General features: G+C 40.6%; 1 protein-coding gene across 3 annotated transcripts in view; it reads left to right on the top strand.

The window, feature by feature from the left end:
- LOC127440536 (zinc finger E-box-binding homeobox 1-like) overlaps positions 1 to 22,199 on the top strand; it is a 50,955-nt gene that overhangs the window by 12,939 nt on the left and 15,817 nt on the right. For all 3 annotated transcript variants that reach the window (XM_051697195.1, XM_051697193.1, XM_051697194.1), the window contains exons 2-7: positions 474 to 635; positions 8,477 to 8,608; positions 9,310 to 9,512; positions 9,674 to 9,779; positions 18,172 to 19,865; positions 21,353 to 21,934. In XM_051697195.1, coding sequence (XP_051553155.1) covers positions 474 to 635; positions 8,477 to 8,608; positions 9,310 to 9,512; positions 9,674 to 9,779; positions 18,172 to 19,865; positions 21,353 to 21,934 — 2,879 coding nt within the window. The remainder of the gene's footprint in view (positions 1 to 473; positions 636 to 8,476; positions 8,609 to 9,309; positions 9,513 to 9,673; positions 9,780 to 18,171; positions 19,866 to 21,352; positions 21,935 to 22,199) is intronic.

Genomic DNA, 22,199 nt, shown 5'->3' with positions numbered 1-22,199 from the left:
TTTCTGCTTGTTCACAATCCAAAGGCATTTGAAAATGAAAGCTCTCAGATTTAGATGTGTGTAAATGTGTTAGTAAATACATAAAAAAAATTTCAAGTAAACACTCCCATCATAGCTCTGATGTCATCACACAGCAGGTAAAAAGCTTTTTAGAGCAGCAGGAAACTGATCTAAAAATAGCTGAATCTCACTTCCTGGCATAAATTCTACATTTGATTGCATGTGTGCATATGTATTTGTGCCTCGGGGACATAAGTGAGTGTGTGTGTGATGTGTGCATGTTTGAATATTTGTGTATCATCTATGATCTGAAGAATCTTACATAGTTTATGTAAGTTAATGTGGTGCTAAACTGGTTGTTTTACCAGGATCACAAATGATCGACAATACAATGTGAGTGCAGGTATTCTGCTGATATGTGTTGGGAACTTTACTGATCATAAACTGAACAGGTCATTCTCTCTCTCATGTAGTGAGAAGTTTTAGCAGTGTGCCAGAGGCGACCTCAGATTCAGATGATGAAGACAAACTGCACATTGTAGAGGAGGACAGTATTCCTGATGATCTTGACCCAAAGACCTCAGTATTCCTGCTCAAAGCAGAACAGCAGCTCTCTAGCAGATGCGCACAGGATGGTGAGTAAACAATGAAAACAAATTAAATCTGCTTAAAACTAAATGAAACAAAATGATAAATTATCTAAACAATGAATGAATAGTTAAAAAAAAAAAAAAGCAGATGGCAGACTGGGGCCCAGATTCTATGATAGAAGAAATAAGGGTCAAAGGTCAGTCTAGTGCAACAAACACTCATAGGGCTCATCTGAATTTGTTTATTTTTAAATGAATTTTCTAGACTTCTTGCCTTAAAGGACAGGACAGGAATGAAAGGGAGAAATGTTATATGGCATAGACTAGAGCTCAAATGATGCAGTGTTTGAACTGTAGTTGTCTGCACATGCAAATGTTGAAATGACTGTCTGGGAGAGGGTATTATGGTAGCATAACTGGAACAGGTGTGTGTGAGCTCACTTAGCTGTCTCCAGGCCATTATTCATACTGAATAGTCACTTGGTCCTTATAGACATCCATAGCTCATAGAAGTGGGTCTTACTGACCCACTTTCAAGTTATATATAAATACACTTCAACTTAATGCCTAAAAATGCAGCCTGTTACTATCAAACATCCAAATCCAATGTATGCATATTCAATTTAATTTGAACCTGTAGGTGTTCAGCTGTGTTTAAAAGAGGTAAATATATTCGATGCGGAAGCTAGGAATGCACAAGGGGTTTACTGAAAAATAAAATGCAGTCTTCTACATTACTTCACCACACGAAAAAGACATCTGTTTACTATAACATGTCACACCTAGCAACACTGCTCAGCATCAACTCTGAATGGATGTCAAAAAAGAAAAAGAAGAAATAAGAAATTACTTATGATGTGTTATACAGAAATAATAAAGGATAAAAAGTTGTGTGGAAACAACAACAGTGGATGTGCACGTCAAGAGTGCGTGTGTGAGGAGGTCAGGAAATACTTGCATTTGTATAACTCGAGTCTTAAGTAATATTAAGACATCTTTTTTATTTTTTATTTTATAGCCTTTTCTCCCAATTTGGAATGCCCAATTCCCACTACTTAGTTGGTCCTCGTGGTGGCGCGGTTACTCGCCTTAATCCGGGTGGCGGAGGACAAGTCTCAGTTGCCTCCGCTTCCGAGACAGTCAATCCACGCATCTTATCACGTGGCTCATTGTGCACGACACCGCGGAGACTCCCAGCACGGGAGGCTCATGCTACTCTCTGCGATCCACACACAACTTACGACACGCCCCGTTGAAAGCGAGAACCCCTAATTGTGACCACGAGGAGGTTACCCCATGTGAATCTACCCTCCCAAGCAACCGGGCCAATTTGGTTGCTTAGGAGACCTGGCTGGAGTCACTCAGCACGCCTCGGATTCGAACTCATGACTCCAGGGGTGGTAGTCAGTGTCAATACTCGCTGAGCTACCCAGGCCCCTATATTAAGACATCTTTATTGTTTTAAACTCTTGAAGAGCAATAGTCCAGCATTTCATAGCGCCAGCCGCCTATGTATGTGAGCACTGTCAAATTAAGTATTATTTAAAAGGTGAGCGTTCGACTGTACGTAGGTGCTAAGCATTCACGTCAGAACTGAAGTATACTTTGGGCTTATCTGCTCCTAGAACTTTCAAGCTACATCCACCAATCTTGGTATAGATCTTCAGGCTGTTCTGGAATAGTGTGCTATGTTTTTTTTGTTTTTTTTTTTTTTTTTAACTAATCAGACTTGTGGTTTCTGCCATGCAGAAGATCAAAAATCTGAAGAAAAAAAAAACCCATAGACTTACATTGACGAAATGTTCAAACAGGCCAAAGGAATGCTCGTTAATTCAAACTCCAACTGTCAAAACAAATAAATAAATAAAAAAAATAAAAATATTCAAACATAAACAAACCCCCAAAAAGCCTTTGATCTCTCTCTCTCTCTCTCTCTCTCTGTGTGTGTGTGTGTCTATATATATATATATAGACACACACACACACACACACACAACCGGTCAAAAGTTTAGGGTCACTTACTCATTCTTTATTATTATTATTTTTCACATTTAAGGATAATAGTAAAGTAATTAAATCTATGGAAGAACAGAAATGGATCTATAGGAATTGTGTTGTGACTAAAAAAAATCCAAAATAAATCTAAACTTATATTTTAGCATCTTCAAAGTAGTCACCCTTTGCATAGACTTTGCAGACATGTACTCTTGACATTTTCTCAACCAGCTTCTTAAGGTATCACCATGGGATGCTTTTAAAACAGTATTGGAGTTCCCATCAATACTGGGCACTTATTGGCTGCTTTTCTTTATTATTACCTATATTTCTATATTTATTTATTACCAAGTCATCCATTTCCAAAAAATTTTTTTATTTTGTTTTATTATACAATTTGAGTTTTGTAATGAAATAAATTAATATGTTGGCACAATTATATTTTTGTCTACAAAACTAATTTCAAACATTTAAGCGTACGCCTTCAAATCAAAAGATTTTTAAGATCATAAGAAACATTTCAGTCAAGTGACCCCAAACTATAATAAAATTTCATTCAGTTTGACATTTTATTTTAAAACACGAACTCAAAATCAATTATTGTTAGGTGACATTGGTTTTATGTTGGGAAATATATATATATATATAAAAAAAAAAAACTGAAATATCTTGCTTGCATAAGTATTCAACCCCTGTGCTGTGGAAGCTGCCAGGTTACACCGATGAAAGAAATTGCCCTAACGAGGACACAGTTATTTTACCATTGGCATTAAAGTTGCATTCACATTTTATGGATAAAAAAACACATTGTTGAAGGATCATTGGTCAGGCTGTGAATCTGAATGAAAATGAAGACCAAAGAGCATTCCACAGAAGTTAGAGATAAAGTAATAAAAATGCATAGATTAGGGAAAGGGTACAAAATAATATCCAAATGTTTGGATATTCCAGTGAGCACAGTTGGATCAATAATCAGGAAGTGGAAGCTGCACCACACCACCCAGGCACTGCCAAGAAAAGTCCATCCCTCAAAACTCAGTGCTCTAACAAAAAGGAGACTTGTGAGAGAAGTCACAAAGAGGCCAACAGTCACTTTGAAGGAGCTACAGAGTTCAGTGGCTGGGAGTGGAGTAATAGTGCACCAGTCAACCATATCAAGAGCACTGCATAACGCTGGCCTGTATGGGAGGGTTACTCAAAAAGTATCATCTGAAAGCACGTCTGGAGTTTGCCAGAAAGCATGTGTGTGACCCAGCTGTTGTGGGAGAAGGTTTTGTGGTCAGATGAGACCAAGAAAGAGAGTTTTGGCCAAAACTCAAAGCGCTATGTGTGGCGCAAACCTAACACTTTCTATGCCTCAAGACACACCATCCCTACAGTGAAATATGGTGGTGGCAGCATCATGCTGTGGGGATGCTTCTCATCAGCAGAACCTGGGCATCTTGTTAGAATTGAAGGAAGAATGGATGGAGCAAAATATAGGGAAATACTGCAAGAGAACCTGCTTCAGTCTGCTAAAAAAACTGAAGCTTGGGAGGAAATTCACCTTTCAGCAGGACAATGATCCCAAGCACAAGACCAAAGCAACATTGGAGTGGCTCAAGAACAAAAAGATAAATGTCCTACAATGGCCCAGTCAAAGTCCTGATCGCAATCCTATTGAGAATCTGTGGCACTATTTGAAAATTGCAGTCCACAAGCATCACCCAACCAACCTGAACAACCTGGAGCAAATCTACAGAGAAGAATGGGCCAAAATCACTTTGTCACTATGTGCAAAGCTGTTACATATGTACCCCAAAATACTTAAAGCAGTTATTGCAGCAAAAGGTGGCTCAACCAAGTATTAATGTGTGAGGGTTGAATACTTATGCAAGCAAGATATTTCAGTTTTTTATTTTTCATAAAGATATTTCCCAACAAAAAGCAATGTCAACTTACAATAATTGATTTTGAGTTTCAGTGTTTTAAAATAAAATATCAATCAGAATTAAATTTCAGTGTACCATTTATAATTTGGTAATATGAGAGAATTGGTCAGGGGTATGAATGCTTTTGCAAGGCACTGTATATATATATATATATATATATATATATATATAGTTGTGCTCAAACGTTTGCATACCCTGGCAGAAATTTTGGCATTGATTTTGAAAATATGACTGATAATGCAAAAAAAAAATACTGTCTTTTATATAAGGATAGTGATCATATGAAGCCATTTATTATCACGTAGTTATTTTGGCTCCTTTTTAAATCATAATGATAACAGAAATCACCCAAATGGCCCTGATCAAAAGTTTACATACCCTTGAATGTTTGGCCTTGTTACAGACACACAAGGTGACACAGGTTTAAATGGCAACTAAAGGTTAATTTCCCACACCTGTGGCTTTTTAAAGTGCAATTAGTGTCTGTGTATAAATAGTCAATGAGTTTGTTAGCTCTCACGTGGATGCACTGAGCAGGCTAGATACTGAGCCATGGGGAGCAGAAAAGAACTGTCAAAAGACCTGCATAAGGTAATGGAACTTTATAAAGATGGAAAAGGATATAAAAAGATATCCAAAGCCTTGAAAATGCCAGTCAGTACTGTTCAATCACTTATTAAGAAGTGGAAAATTCAGGGATCTCTTGATACCAAGCCAAGGTCAGGTAGACCAAGAAAGTTTTCAGCCACAACTGCCAGAAGAATTGTTCGGGATACAAAGAAAAACCCACAGGTAACCTCAGGAGAAATACAGGCTGCTCTGGAAAAAGACGGTGTGGTTGTTTCAAGGAGCACAATACGACGATACTTGAACAAATATGAGCCGAATGGTCGAGTTGCCAGAAAGAAGCCTTTACTGCGCCGATGCCACAAAAAAGCCGGTTACAATATGCCCAACAACACCTTGACATGCCTCACAGCTTTTGACACACTGTAATTTGGAGTGATGTAGGGCTTTACTGGTTGTTTAGATCAGTGTTACTATCAGAAATAATTAATAATTATTTCTTTAGTTATTAATTAATATTTTAATTAATTAATTGAATCTAACTCATTAAAACCTCATATGGGGCTCCAGTAAATGTAGTGCGCTACGTTTAGGAGCGGGTTTGGTTAATAGCAATAATTAATAATTATCAAAGATAATTATTAATTATTAAAATCAATAGAACATTGATGAGAATCAATGTTAGCTTTTTTAATCCTTTAAATCAACAATTATCAAAGATAATCGTTAATGGTTAACATCGATGAAACGTTAATTAAAATTAACACTAGCTTATTGATCATTCAAATTCAACAATCTTCAAAGATAATTAACAATTATCAAAAATCAACAGAATATTAATAAGGATTAACATTGACTGGGCACCACCCTGGAATCAGGGACTAATAACCAGATAGTATAACAGTCTCAATATTAGATTGTTTTCTTAGGAAAATCGACATCCGAAGAATATCGATTTTCGGGAAAAAAACAATGAATGAAGGCTTGAATCCGAGCACTGACATCCCGTCAGCATGACACAGGCGTATGCAAAACAAACCAAAACACTTCTCTTTGTAATATAAACAAAGTTTATTTATGCAGTAATATAAATTAATAATTAATACAATGCAGTCAATAAACTTCCGACTTACAACTACAAACTAAACAGTGATATGATTAGATATGGAAATCAAAATAATCCTATAACACATGAGGGTGTGTGTGTGTGTAAGAGCGAGTGTGTGTGTGTGTGTGTGTGTGTGTGTGTGGTTAGTACGAGAGAGAGAGAGAGAATAAAGTGACGGCCCTAAAGCCGATTTCGCAATTGTGGGAGAGAAAGCAGCTGTTAGTTTATCGCTCAGAGACGCGGTGGACGGCTTGTAAAACAGTCCCGCGTTCTTTGACTCTTTAATGGATGAACTCAGTTTACCGGTCTCACCCGCGATGGCGAAATTGCACAACAGTCCAATTTGGTTGGACCACAATACAGCAAAACAAATTCGTGATAATTAATACCCTGAGTATTAATAATGAGCAGACATGGCGGTCCGTAAACTGTACAAGCAAAAACCTTGAAACACAAGAATAACACACTATAATATTCTATCTCTGCCCAGATGTAAACCTCTTACTTGAATCGCTTGAGGATGCAGAATGTGTGTTCATCCGTCCTTATGCTCCGACCCGGTTCCTTGAGGCTCGGGTGATGACGGGAGGCCGTTTCCTCGCTCTGTTGGCGGGCACGGCTGCTGATTCTCGGCGGGCTGGCGGAGAACTCAGAAATGTCGACTTGATTGAAGATGGAAGAGAAATCTTTAATCTCTTCACTTCTGCAGGCAAACGGATGAAGATGCGGATTGCTCGGTGGTCTCCTTCGGATCCGTTAGAGTGTTTGGTTGAACAGAGTAATCTCAAGTCGTCCAGCGAGATGGAGATTGTATGGCCACAGTTTGAAGTCTGACGTTACTTCCTTGTGCCACGAGGTTGCACCTGAGAGCAGCGATGAGCTACGTCTATACAGGGCGAACAAAGTTGCTGGAAACAAATCCCAGAAGCATTTCAGAGGTATTTCTACTCCTGATGATGTCATGGTTTGAGGGATGTTCTGTTGTGTGCCTCATCCAATAGGAGTTGAGAGTTCGATCCTTTAGTGAGCAAGGCTTCATGGGATTTGTAGTCTGTTTTGTACTCCCTTTGTTTGATTTTGGCGCGGTTTTTATCAGTAAGATTTACGACGTGGTGTGTGGGGGCTGAGTTAGGTTTTACGACTTGTGTTAGGCCTGCCTTTGTCTTCTATCTGAATACATGAGGCCCGACAGTGATGAGACCAAAATAGAGCTTTATGGTCACAACCATAAGCGCTATGTTTGGAGAGGGGTCAACAAGGCCTATAGTGAAAAGAATACCATCCCCACTGTGAAGCATGGTGGTGGCTCACTGATGTTTTGGGGGAGTGTGAGCTCTAAAGGCATGGGAAATCTTGTGAAAATTGATGGCAAGATGAATGCAGCATGTTATCAGAAAATACTGGCAGACAATTTGCATTCTTCTGCACGAAAGCTGCACATGGGACACTCTTGGACTTTCCAGCAGGACAATGACCCTAAGCACAAGGCCAAGTTGACCCTCCAGTGATTACAGCAGAAAAATGTGAAGGTTCTGGAGTGGCCATCACAGTTTCCTGACCTTAATATCATCGAGCCACTCTGGGGAGATTTGCCAAGACGAATGGGCAGCTATCCCACCTGCAAGAATTTGGGGCCTCATAGAGAACTATTACAAAAGACTGCACGCTGTCATTGATGCTGAAGTGGGCAATACACAGTATTAAGAACTAAGGGTATGCAGACTTTTGAACAGGGGTCATTTCATTTTTTTCTTTGTTGCCATGTTTTGTTTTATGATTGTGTCATTCTGTTATAACCTACAGTTGAATATGAATCCCATAAGAAATAAAAGAAATGTGTTTTGCCTGCTCACTCATGTTTTCTTTAAAAATGGTACATATATTACCAATTCTTCAAGGGTATGCAAACTTTTGAGCACAACTGTATATATATATCTGACAGTTTCTCTGACTATATATATGTGATTGTTGACTATCTAGCTAGCTGGCAGTTTGTCTTACTGTAATGTCTGTATAACCAACAAACTTTTAAAACTAGTTTATACCTTTAGACGAGGCTTTGTCAAGCCAACATAAAAGATTGTCTTGACAAATTTTACCTATGTAGTTAAAATTACAGCTTTACTAAAAATACAGGTATCGATGAGCACAAAAGTGAAAGTATTGGTACATGAACCCGGTATCTACAAAATATTATTGGTAGTAGTAGTTGAGAAAATCCTATAACAGAAAAGGGTATTTGTGTGTGTTATAGTTGATCTAATCTACCTGTATGTGTTTCAAAGAGGAGTGTATTACTGATGAGGAAGATGAAGAAGTGGCTGGTCAGGAAAAGCAGGTGGAAACTACGAGTATTTACTCAGATGCCCCAGAGGAGCACCAGAGCACTCCAGAGAGAGGGGTCCACGATGAGAATGGTACCCACCCAATAAACATCTTTCAGTGTTGCTGCATTCAGCTCTCTCTCCACCCTTCTGTTTTTCACCTCTCCTACAGTTGCTATGAGCTTTTCTTTTAGAGTCTATCACATAGGTTCCGTTTACACCTGGGCAATACCAGCATTATGAACAAGACTTTTACAGTCAAAACGTGTGATGTAACTGCTCGGAGAAATGACTAGTTACCAGTATGTCAAACCAATTGAATTTATAACCTTAAAGCCCTGCAGACAGATTCTAGATATCAGAAAAATGTCTTTTTGGGAGACAAACTCAAGAAATGTACAATTCAGAAACAGCCACAGAATGTAGTAGGGATGTCTCTCCAGAGAACATGCAATAGTTTTGCATTTTCTGTAATTTAATTAAATTAGTAATTTAATTACAAGGTTCACCTGGTCATAGAAACCCTGGAAAAAATCAGGGAATTTTAAAATCCAGGCCTGGAAAAGTCATGGAAATGGGTCAAAAAGTGTGGGAACCCTGTAACTATTTAATATTGTCCTTTTGACATGAATCATTACACATTCATTTGAATGTTTGGATCCACTTGTGATCAGATTATCTGAAACGGATTTCAATACCAGGTGTAAACGGGTCACAATTAGGTCTATTACCAGCTTGTTTTCCTCCTCATCAGTGTGATCATCTGTCCACCCCTCTCTCTGTCTTTCTCCCAGGTACCCCGGATGCATTCTCTTATCTGCACACTTGTCCACACTGTTCCCGTGGTTACAAGCGTCACACTTCTCTGAAGGAACACATCAAACTGCGGCATGAAAAGAGTGACGATAACTACTGCTGTTCCTTCTGTAGCTACACCTTTACCTACCGCACACAACTCGTCCGTCACATGACCTCACACAGAAATGTCCGGGAGCAGGTACGCCACCCCAGTAACACCTTTGTGATCTTCATACCTTTACTGAGCTTTTGTTTACAGTCACAGTCTATTGTCACCTAAACTACTCTGTAGAAGCACTTTTAACCAACAGTTTGTTTTGCCTCTATTTTGACCACCATCCTCTCTCTTTGTCTTCCCAGCTGACTATTTCTCAGTCAGGTGGAAACAGAAAGTTTAAATGTACAGAATGTTCCAAGGCCTTCAAATACAAACATCACCTGAAAGAGCACCTGCGCATTCACAGCGGTCAGTTGCATACAGAAACTACATACAGAAATTATTTTGACAGTGCCACTGTCAGCACACTTTGCTTAACCTGTATTAATAGGTTTTTAAACCCAAAGTAACCCTGGGTAAAACAACCTTTTTACATTTATCATTTTTAAAGCAGTTAGCACAGCTTTTAACCCTGGGTTATAAAACGCTGCTCCAGAGAAAGATGTTTTTGTGGTGCTGACCATGAAATGAGATGCCAAAGTTATACATTTTAAAACTATGTGCTGCTAGATTATTACAGCAGGTTGTTTAGTAACAGACAACCAGTCACAAACTTTACAATACCTAATTAAATATTAATATGCTTTGTAAAGTTGCAGAAACATTCATGTGCTGTTTCATTTCAGTGGATTTTTTTTTTCTTCTCCCCTTTTCTCCCCAATCTGGAATGCCCAATTCCCAGTGCACTCCAAGTCCTTGTGGTGGCTTAGAGACTCGCCTCAATCCGGGTAGCAGAGGACAAATCTCAGTTGCCTCCGCGTTTGAGACAGTCAATCCGCGCATTTTATCTCGTGGCCTGTTGAGCGCGTTACCGCGGAGACATAGCGCGTGTGGAGGCTTCACGCTATTCTTCGCGGCATCCATGCGCAACTCACCATGTGCCCCATCAAGAGCGAGAACCACATTATAGAGACCACGAGGAGGTTACCCCATGTGACTCTACCCTCCCTAGCAACCAGGCCAATTTGGTTGCTTAGGAGACCTGGCTGGAGTCACTCAGCACAATCCATGGGTGGTAGTCAGCGTCTTTACACGCTGAGCTACCCAGGCCCCCTGAAGTTTTGCATATTTAAAAAAAAAAATTTGGTATTATTATTAAAACAAGTTGTCTCATCGATCTCTGCTCTAATGAATTTGACATAGTTTAAGAACGATTTTAATGGTTTCACAGGGTAACATGGCTGCCCATGTTAACATGGTACATTGGTTTGAATGGGAACTGGCGATTACACTTGTCAGTGCAGTAAATCGCAAGTGGAATTATTTTATTTGCAACACTAAATCATCATAGGCTGATATTTTTGCTGCAGATCAAAATGTATTTTTAACAGGTCTGTTGAAGACGATTTTGTAAAACACAAATACACAATTTATTAAATTGTTTTAAATAAATCAATCAAAATTGCAATTGAATCTGACAGCCAGTAATTACCAGGCATTTTTTGTTGTATGCTGTGTTTTGATTTAATTGTTTGTTTTTTACTTAAATTGAATGGCAGATCACCATGATCACCATAAATAAAAACAGTTTTGAAAAGGCATGACACTTCTGCTCAATCTATCATTATGAACGATTAACATGTCAATACTGCCCTACAAAGGCAAAATACTAGGCCTATACTTACACCAACACTTAAACGGAGAAACAGTGCTTCAAAGATTGTCCAGCCAAATATGATTGATTAAATTGTCACAATCCTTTGAATCTGAGCATAGTGAGCAAGCCAAACACAGTCTGACACAGGTCAGATCATAATCAAAGAGACCCAATTTCAAGCTCACAATTTAATTTGACAAAATGTGTAGCTACTGTGTATTGCCTTTGCATAGCAAGTGTTAACAATGCCTTATGCCAATGAGAGATGCAAAAGCCTGTAAGTATGGTACCCTCAAATTTCACATTTATGCCATACTACAGTATAATCTATAGAATTTTCTAAGAACGGTTGAATTACTGAAAAAAAAAAAAAAAAAACTATGTTGTCCTTAGTTAACAGTATTATAAAAAATTGTCAAACAGTTTTAAGATTTAAAAATGGAAAATCTTATGATTTTGCCAATCATTTATTCTCACCCATTGGTCAGTTTGACCATTGTACTTGCTCTCACACACACACACACACACACACACACACACACACACACACACACACACAAATCACTGTTCTAAAAGATCATCTTTTGGCAGTGTCATCATGGATGGTCATAAATAGCTTACAACACTGTCATAAACAGAACCTTTGAAAAGTGAAGGATGCTTTTATAACAACTTAAATCATAATGCAGCTGCTTACAGGGGAATTGAACCCAGGTCGACATGCATAGTTTGCGAACAAACTACCGCGAGACCAATGGGCCTTCAAATCCCATGTGAACAATCAGTTTTATTAACTTTATCAAGCTATTATTTTTTTTAAATACATTCAGTTGATTTAAGAGCACAGGCCTGCCAATGACACATATCAGCCTATGATGCTTTAGTGTTGCAAATAAAAGAATTCAACTTGCGATTTACAGCTCTGACAAGTGAAATTGCAAGTTCCCATTCAAAACAATGTCCCACGTTAACATGGGCAACCATGTTACCCTGTAAAACCATGTTAAAATTGCTCTTAAGCTGCCTTTTCACTGCATCCGACAAAACGCTAGACGATAGGCCAGAAGTCATTCATTTCCAATGGAGAGTCGCACAGGGGCTGCTTGGGTTTCCGACCGTCTCCGGGTGCAACATTTTCAGATCCGATCTGAGCTTCTCCTGCGTTGAAATATTTCAGCAAGAACATATGCGACCGCCTGACAAGTGATGTATGTATTCATGCAAAATTATCAGCTCGAAGTGAGAAATATCAACAGATTTTGTCCTAAACTTTATTGTAAATGTCTGTTACTTCTGTATTTGGACAATTATGGATGTAGAAGTCAGAAATGATTTTTTTGCATTGTTATATATAACAAAAAGATTTTGTAATTAGAGTAAATGTGTGATTAAAAGTGTAAATGTTTCACTTATTTCTGCACATGAAAAACCTACATATTTAAAATCACATCTATGAATTTCTCCTTCGTATTTACTGGATTATGGTTGTTGTTGCTGTTAATTATCATAAAATTAACTATAAAAACAGTATTAAAATTAAATAATTTCAATAATACTGAGTGAATAGTAATCAAGAACATCCATCTGCTCAAAATCAAACACAGTAATGTCATTCCATGGTAAACCTTTGGTAGCTTCTCATGAACAAAATCCATTCATGCGAGCAACATGACAGTTCATCACGATTGCTACTAGGGAGAGAAATACGACAGTCATATACGAATAGCGGAGACAGTGAAAAGCATACACTTGATGTTGCGTTTGCTAACGCATATGGGGAGTGTCCTTCCACACGATCTAGTTGAAACCTCTCTACAATAACACCAGTATTCTTATAATGGCTATGATGTTTGAGCCCCGCCCTTTTAGACATGTAGCTGTTCGCTATAAAAACAGGCACGCAAACACCATTCCTTAGAATTTTCTTCCGTCAAGACAGCAATTCATCTCTCATCTAGAAGCCCTCTATTGCCTCACTGTCGACTACACGAGTCAACGAGAAGACTCTCCGCCTCCCTGCAGTGTTCCGGCGAACATCACTCCGCCTTGCCGCTTGATGCTTCGCTGGTGAATGGGCTGCTTCAGCATCCTGATTCCCCACAGCGTTTCGGCAGGAGTTGTGTATCCTTATAAGCAATTGTATATTGTTATATTTTGTGTATATACAGTATAAATATATGCGTGTTCGCGTCTTTTTAAAGATGTCATTCTGTAAGTGTTCCTTGTGCAAGAGGCACATCTTGCCGTCAAATCAGCACGAGAGCTGCATTCACTGTCTGGGCTGCGCCCACGCAGAGTCAGCTCTCATGGGGACAGACTGCCCTCACTGCGAGGGCAAGAGTCTCAAGACGCTTCCTCGCGAATCGCCCTCGATTCAGCCTACTGCACACTCCCACCCATCTTTTCTATTACTCCTGAGGGATCACACAAGGAGTCTCAAGACGCTTCGCTCGCAAATCTCCCTCGTTCTGAAGGGGGATTCAGCCTACAGCACTCCCACCCACCTCTTCTGTGACTCCCGAGGGATCACAAAAGGAGGCACGGCGGGGCCGCCAGGTTGAGCAGGATAAATTTGAGGTGGTCCTCGTGCCTGCACATGCCCCATGAGCCCCTCAATCTCCATGTAATGCATCTATGCTGATACAGTGTGCGTAACGAGCTCCGGCCCTCGGCACATGATGAAGCTGGGGATGATGAAGATGTCATGTCTCTCGCTGCATCAGGCGAGTGGTCAGTGGATGACGCTACTGCCCCTTCCCCCAGCAAGGTCGAGGAGCGTGTACGTGCCACTGACAAGGAGATGCTTCGTGTCCTTTCAAGAGTGGTCGAAGAGCTCGATATCGAGTGGTCTCCTGCAGAGCAACCTACACAATCTCACCTTGATGAATGGTTCCTGCAGTTCGGATGCCGTCAAGTGACTGCATCCCATAGATCTACCCCGTTCTTCCCTGAAGTTCATAATGAACTGTCAAAATCCTGGCGCGTGCCCCATTCAGCTCGTTCGCACAGCGATTACATCCTCTCTAATGTGGTAGCGGCACATCTCTGCCCGCAGAGTAGCAGGGCATGGAACTCATGCCCCGTTCATCTTTCTAAGCCGTGTCGACTAACGTCTGCACTGGCTTGAAGAACATACTCAGTGGTTCAACACTCCAAGTGATGACGGTGTTCCAAGTTTTCCAAGCTATGCTCCTCAAACAAGTAAGGCTATGATCCAGAGATGTTCAAAGGGGTCTGCACCGCTATGGACTTTGCGCTGTGAGCCACGAAAGTCACTGCACAGGCCATTGGCAAGTCAATGAGCAACCTGGTGTTTTTGGATCGTCACATCTGACTGACCCTCACAGAAATGCATTACATGGGGAAAAGCCGCACTATTTGATGCTCCGGTGTCTCCAGCCAGCCTTTTCGGAGGCTCTGTGAATAGAATTGCGGAGCGCTACGTCACGACTCAGGCTATGAGACATTTTATGCCAAAACGAAGCAGTACTTCATCACAACCGGCTCGCTCCCGCTCTGTGGTTTGTCGGGAAAGGAATATTGTTGTTCAAAATGTTGTTCAATATGTTGTTTTCTGTGTCTCACATTAATCACATGCAATAAAGTTTGCACATTATGCACAATCGCTTCCCAATGGTGAGCGGCACATTATATCATGTATGAACATACAAAGGTTGCAAAAAGAGTACAGTGCTCGCACGAGACACTCACATTTTTTCAGTAAGGGCTTTCCCTCTCCAAAGCCCACACATTTGCATGTTGGCCGCCCCGTTTCAATGGTGTTCTGTCTTCCACAGTTCCATCCGAAGACACGCCGGTGTTACAAGCCGAAATGCACAATCTTCTCGCAAAGAACGCAATAAAGGTTGTTTCATATGAATTAATAAGCCTGCTGTCCCGCTCCAGAGAAGGACGGCGGGCATCTCGTCGCACATCCGTCCTCAAGACTGATTTGCGTCAATAGATCTGAAGGATGCGTACTTTATGTACCAATTGCACCGCGTTACAGGCGGCTCTTTAGATTTGTGTTCGAGGGAACTGCGTATCAATTTCAAGTCCTTAATTTCAGTCTGTCTCTGGCTCCCTGCACGTTCACAAAATGTATCAATGCAGCGATCGCCCCATTGAAAATGAACGGTGTGTGTGTGTGTGTGTGTGTGTGTGTGTGTTTTGAATGACCTCAGCGAATTGGTTATTACTAGCCAATCAGAGGCACTACTGAGCAAACACAGAGACTTGCACACATTTTCACACAAAGCACACATTTTCTCCAGCCAGTAAATCAGTAAAAGTATAGGCAAACAAGTTCCTTAAAAGGAACAATATTATTAAATCCACCTCGGCCAGCTACAGTCCCAACTTGGGACCTAACTTTGGAGAGCGCTCACAGGACCCCTCTTCAAGCCTTTGGACTCTGTTTATTTGTGCTTGCTCTCCATTCAGACCACACTAATGCTGGCTCTGGCCTTAGTAAAATGGGTCATGACTTACATACACTATCAGTTGACAATTCATGTTTGGAATTTGGCCCCGGTCTTTCAAAAGACACTGTGAAACCCAGAAATGGCTATGTGCCTAAGGTTCTAACCACTTCCTTCAGAGCGCAGGTGATTCACCGTCAAGCCTTCTTCCCTCCTCCATTTAATTCGGATGAGGAACAATCCTTGCATTTTTTACGCCCTGTGCAGGCGCTACACGCATGCATTGAGTGCACCTGCCAGTTCAGAATGTCTGATCAGCTCTTTGTGTTCTATGGAGGACACACGAAAGGAATGTTCATCTCCTAGCATAGACTTTCTCACTGGATCGTTGATGCGACTGCTCTGGTTTACAAGTTGCAGGGTAAGATTTGCCCAATTGGTGTTAAAGCACACTTAACTAGAGGCATGGCCTCCTCATGGGCATGGACGAATGATGTTTCTTTACAAAACATATGTTTTGCAGCAGGATGGTCTTCTCAAAACACATCTGCAAGGTTTTACAACCTAGACGTAACATCTCTCTCTTCACAAGTCCTCTCTGATTAGAGCGCTTGCTATTTCGTTTTCCAAACATATACTTATGCCCCTCCCTTTAAGTACGGGCTCCCCATAATTTTACACAACCGCCTGCATTCAGGCCGTTGTAATTTACCATAAAGTCACAAGCACTTTCATTATAAATAAACTCCCTTCCTGACTGGGTTCGTGAAGGGATTAATTCATACTATATGACTATAGTTAATATATTCATTCTGAGTGCTCCCCTCCTGGCCCAACATGAGGGTCACTCACTTGTGGCATACTCATGTCAGTCGCCATCCCGTGAGACTGCGGCATCACGTTCCCTCTCTGGAAGGTTATGTCGTGTAGTGTGGCGTGATGGGATTCTGTTCCCCATATGCATTAGCAAACACAATGTCAAGTGTACTGAGTTGTAAGGGAATGTCTCGGTTACGTACGTAACCTCGGTTCCCTGAGACGAAGGGAACGAGACATTGCGAATTCTGGCCGCACTACTTCTTTTGAGGTGCGAGCAATGCATTCCTTGCCCCTCAGTCAGAAAATTGTGAGGAATGGTGTTTGTGCACCTGCTTTTATACAGCGAACAACTTCACGCTTAAAGGGTGGGGCTCAAACTCCATAACCAATATTAGAATACTGGCATTATTGTAGAGAGGTTTCAACTAGGTCGTGTGGAAGGATACTCCCCATATGCGTTAGCAAACGCAATGTCTCGTTCCCTTTATCTCAGGGATGTCTCATTCACTTTGTCTCAGGGAACCGAGTTTACGTAAGTAACAGAGACGTTTTAAACTGTGACAAATTCACTAGAACAGACATCATCATAACAAAGCAAGTTAATAATTATACCAACATATTTTATAATGTGCAAAACATCTTTTCTTTGCTCCTTGGCAATTCACATTGAAAGAATCAGCTGAAAAGGCAAGTAAAATGATTCACGTGCACGTGCCCAGTTAACACAATCCCCAGATGATGATTGATTATCAATGCGTGAAAAGGCCATTGATCCCAAGCCTTGTGTAAAATTATAGCCAATATTACAACTTTGTTGTCACTGCAACAAAACCCTGTAATCCTGATATAGGATATAATTTTGCACAGATAAGTTGAAAGAGATTTCATCACACTAAAATCATGTTAACTGAACACATATATTGTATTGTTTACATATTCTGGCTATACTTTTGAAACGATGTGTATTTTAGCGTTTATGGACAGGCCCCATTCACTTATATTGTAAGTGCCTTAATGTAGCGAGGGGCAAGTCAAAATTATTTTTTGTGGTAATCAACATTATGCCACAAATGCTGTCAACTGAGCTTAAAGGGATAGTTAATCCAAAAATGACATTTCATCATTGTTTACTCACCCCTGTGTTGTTATAACACCATATGACTTTATTTTTCTTAACACATTTGTGAATGAGATTTTGTGCATTACAGTGTATTTTTTTTAATTGGGTCTCATGCAGATCTTGTGTGTGATTATTGTTTTTGTATTGTGGTGAGAAGTCAAAAAAAAAAAAAAAAAAAAAATGTCCATGTCAGTGGACAATAAAGTTAAGTAAAAAAGAAAGAACACAAAGGAAGAAATTGTGGGGGGAAAAAATTTTGCTTAGTGATGTCATGAAGTGGTGGTTTATGGTGACTACCTCTTCAATCTTCATAAAGGACACAAAAGTATAATTCAGAAGTCTAATAAATTATTGTATGTCTCATGCCTTGTTCTGAAGGCATACATTAAGGTTTGGTGAGAAACAATCCAAAATCGAATGTATTATTTATTGAAAATACTCATTGACCGTTGCTGTCCAGTGCATTTTTTACATAATTTCTCCCTTTGTGTTAAGAAAAAGAAAGAAAGAAAGTCAAATGGGTTAACATCAACACAGGGGTGAGTAAACAATGACTGAATTTTCCTTTATGGGTGAACTGTCTCTGTAACATGAATTGAACCTGAAACATTCCTTTAATAGGCTTTATATCTCAAAATCAATGCGTTTATCTCTCTAATTCTCTCTTTATCTGTGTGTGTCCAGGTGAGAAGCCGTATGAATGCTCTAATTGTCAGAAACGTTTCTCCCACTCGGGGTCCTACAGCTCTCACATCAGTAGTAAGAAATGTGCAGGAGGGACCCCTGCAGTCAACAGTGTACCTCGCACACCTGGAGTGAAAGCAGCCATTACCCTCTCTCTCCCTACACATATCCTTCTGAGAGAGAAGGTGGACATTACCAACAAGCCTCTACAAGAGCAACTCCCCCTGAAGCAGATCAAACAGGAGCCTGTTGAACATCAACCCAAAGCGGTGTCAGGAAGACCAACTATACACGCCACCACCAATGAAGTTGCGGCCACAAACGTTCAAGGTGTTGTGCAGACTTTGGTCGTGCCCACTGTCGGGCTGGTCCAGCCAATCAGCATCAACCTTAGTGACTTACAGAATGTGGCAATGGACGGTAATGTTCTTAGGCAGGTGTTGGCAAGTGCCAGTGTAAATGGAACGAATACCAAAATTCTAGGCCAAGTACAAACGCAGACACAGGCACAAGCCGTTGTGTTGCAGCAACAGCAGACGCAGCCACCGGTGATCTCTGCCATCTCTCTGCCATTTGTGGGACAAGAAGGAAATGGCAAAATTGTCATCAACTACAACCCCCAATTAGACTCGCAACTCAATGCAGTTAAAGTAAATGCAACACAGCCTGTTGTGACACAGCCCATTGCAGCACAAGCCGGAACACCTCAGGCAAATTCTACGGTTTCTGATGTCACACAGCCAGAAGTGGTGCAGATTCATTCAGCACAGTCCAACTTGACTAAAACCCAAACATCAAGTACACTCAATGCAAAACCTACACAGGTAAATATTATCAAACCAGTCCAAGCCGGAAACCCCACTAAACCAGCATCTATCATCAGACTAACCCCCACACAGGCTGCCAGGTTGGTCCAAGCCCGTGCGGCACAACCAAAGCTCACCCAGCAATCTTTACTGCTAGTGAGGAGAGCAGATGGGACACAGAGTCTTGTGGTTCGACAAGTAGCTATCGCCAATCCCAACACACAGGGCAATCCAACAGTGGAGACAAAGCCCACTGAGATGAAATCATCCCCAGAAAAGACTACAAATACAGCGCTTGAACCACAAGCCGAGAGGAGAGACACAACAGAAAATATGAGTTCCTTGGAGTCTGATGTTTGTAAACAAAACCTGACTGCCAATGTATCATTGGGCATCAAAATCAAAGCTGAACCTGACTCTCCTTCCAAGATTGAGACTGAAATGGAGAAGGAGGGAGAGAAAGATATGGAGACAGACAGCGAAAAAGAGGAAGGGAAACAAGCTGCAAATAACACAGTCTCACACTCTGGAACAGTTCACAGCCATGTTGCATGTGGAGAAAACTTCCATAACTACGCAAGTTGTTTGCTTTGCGAAAGTGGCCCAAGCAAACATAAACTCCTTGACTCTCTGAACGGTGACACCAAGGGGTCACCTAAAACAATCTCTCTGTCCTCTCTACTTGATAAGGATAAGAGTGGAGCAGCAGAGCGCCTCCTCCCTCTTCTGAAGGCCTATAGTCAGGACCCTCATCCCACTGAGGAGCAGCTGTCTCAGGTTGCCAAGTCTGTTAAGCTGCCTCTAGAGGCGGTCTGCAAGTGGTACCAGAAGATGCGTTCCAAGAAGATTTTGCTTAAGGCTGCAAGCAACCTGAAAAACAGCCAACAGGTAAGTACAAAACACATTTTGTTTTAACTTTATCTATGGTAGGGTGGTAAATAAGTTTAATTAAAACATGCATGTCATGTAGTCTTCAGAGTATTTCTCAATTAAGTAATTTTTCCCAACAATCAGTAAACAAGTTAACAATCAGTAATAAAAAACACTACAGTAAGGTTGTATTTGTTAACATTGCTTAACTACATTAGTTAAACTAACAATGAACAATACTTTTACAGCACTTATTAATCTTGGTAAACGTTAATTTCAAAATATACAAATATTTTTTCGAATTAAAAGTTGTATGTGTTAACATTAGTTAAAGGTACGCTCTGTAATTTTTTAAGTCTTGGACTTACACTGACACCTAGCGGCATGGATGCAGTATCATTCAAATGCAATAGTTTTAAGTTACCGATGCCATTGTAGAAAGTGAAGGGCGGTGGGAGTATTTAAGGAGAGGAGACAGCAGTAGATTGAGAGAGAGAGAGTCATGAAGCGATGTGTTTGTGAGTGTCTTTATGTTGAACGTGTTTGCTGAAAAGCAGCGCATGTATTGAATGTTACGGCTGAAAAGCCTTATTGTGTGACACTGAAAAGTGTATGTGCAATAAATGTCTACGTGTTGTGTTAAGCCCTTCCCAGCTTCCTCCTTTGCCATTCTTAAATCCATTACACAGCATTTACCCAGAACATTAACACCATTTTTCGTTTAGAGGATATGTGATACAGGAGCAGCAATTTACCCAGAATGCAAAGTTGAAACATTACCGGAAAAGTATCATTTTGCTATGTGTGAATAAAGCGGTGAGTTTAACGTACACGTACGTAGTCAGGACGCAGTGATCTAAGAAGTCTGCTTTGGGCCAATCACAAAGTTGTGACAGAGATTATGCAAATACTCCACATCTTTTAATGCCTGGGATTTGAGTAAGAAAAAAGAAAAAAAAATCTGCAAATTGGACATAGTGAAAATGATAAACGATGCAAAGCCGTTACATATGAATAGCAGATATGGACACAATTTCACCCGTTTACATTCACTTAAAAGATTAGTTCACCCTCATGTTCCAAACCCATATGACATTCTTTCTTCTGTGAAACACAAATGGAGATGTTAGAGAGAATAACAGTCACTAAGTCAGGAATAACAAGTCGCTAAGTCCAAGTCATCTTTTTCTGAACAATGAAAGTGAATGGTGACTGAGGCTGCAACATTCTGCTTTGGTGTTTCACAGCAGACAGAAAATCAAACTGGCTTGGAACAATATGTGAATAAGTAAATGATCAGAGATTTGTCATGCTTGGGTGAACTATCCCTTAAAGACAACTTCATGAATTCGTGTTTATTGTAATATTATAATTAGTCCACTTACAAGTTTTTGCTTTTGACATCCCAAACTGTAACAAAATTCTTCTAAGGTGGTGGTCACTAGGCTAACTAGCCTTCAAACAATAATGATCCAATAATAAATGATGTCCTGATTTCTCGCCAGACAAAGGAAAACACTCCATGTGATCCCTCTGAGGCGTCTCAAGAAAATAACTCAACCCAGGACACCTGCACTCCTACTCAGCCTCTTGATGGCACTTCGACGGACACCCAAAATGGAACCCTCAGTGCAGCTTCACCTGATTCTGCAACCAATGTCTCCACTGATGATCTTGTCATTGTAAAGACTGAAGACATAGAGGAGGAGTTGCAGTGTGAGCCGCTGGACCTCTCGATCCCCAAGTCCATCTCTACACATGCCATCACTGCCAATAAGCAGCCAATCTCCAACCAAAATGAGCCGCTCAACCTGACCTCCCTCAAGAAACAATCGTTGCCAAGCAACACCATCTATGTGGCACAGACCGGCACAGGCCCATTAAACATTATGACAGCGCCATTGCAAACACTGGTTGCCATAGCAGAGCCAGGCGGTGTTCCGTGCATCGGAACTACACTATCCACCAACAAACAAACCATCCTCATCCCTCAGCTCACCTACACCTATAGCAACAACTCTAACATCAAGACAACTGACAGTGCCTCGGCAGACACAAACGGGATGGTGATACTCAACAACTGTAAGGTAAGGAAATCAAATAAACACATATATTAATGTGATAGCTCATATTGTTCCAAACCCATGACTTTCTTTCTGACACCCTGTCTAGAATGCTCTGTTCTATTTCACACTGCATGTGTTGGCGCTACTCCTGCCAACCTTACAAATGGATGATTTAAAACGTTCATTTCGACACATCCATTGTAGACAGCCTCAAGGCGTTGCGATGCAACATTGCTCGCGTCCAGTTTAGACAGGGTGTTACATACTGTAGAATTCAAAAAGAGAT

This window comes from Myxocyprinus asiaticus, chromosome 5 (genome assembly GCF_019703515.2).
Source record: "Myxocyprinus asiaticus isolate MX2 ecotype Aquarium Trade chromosome 5, UBuf_Myxa_2, whole genome shotgun sequence".
Lineage (NCBI taxonomy): Eukaryota > Metazoa > Chordata > Actinopteri > Cypriniformes > Catostomidae > Myxocyprinus > Myxocyprinus asiaticus.
The sequence above is the reverse complement of the archived record's forward strand: the minus strand, read 5'-3'. Positions and strand labels throughout refer to the sequence as shown.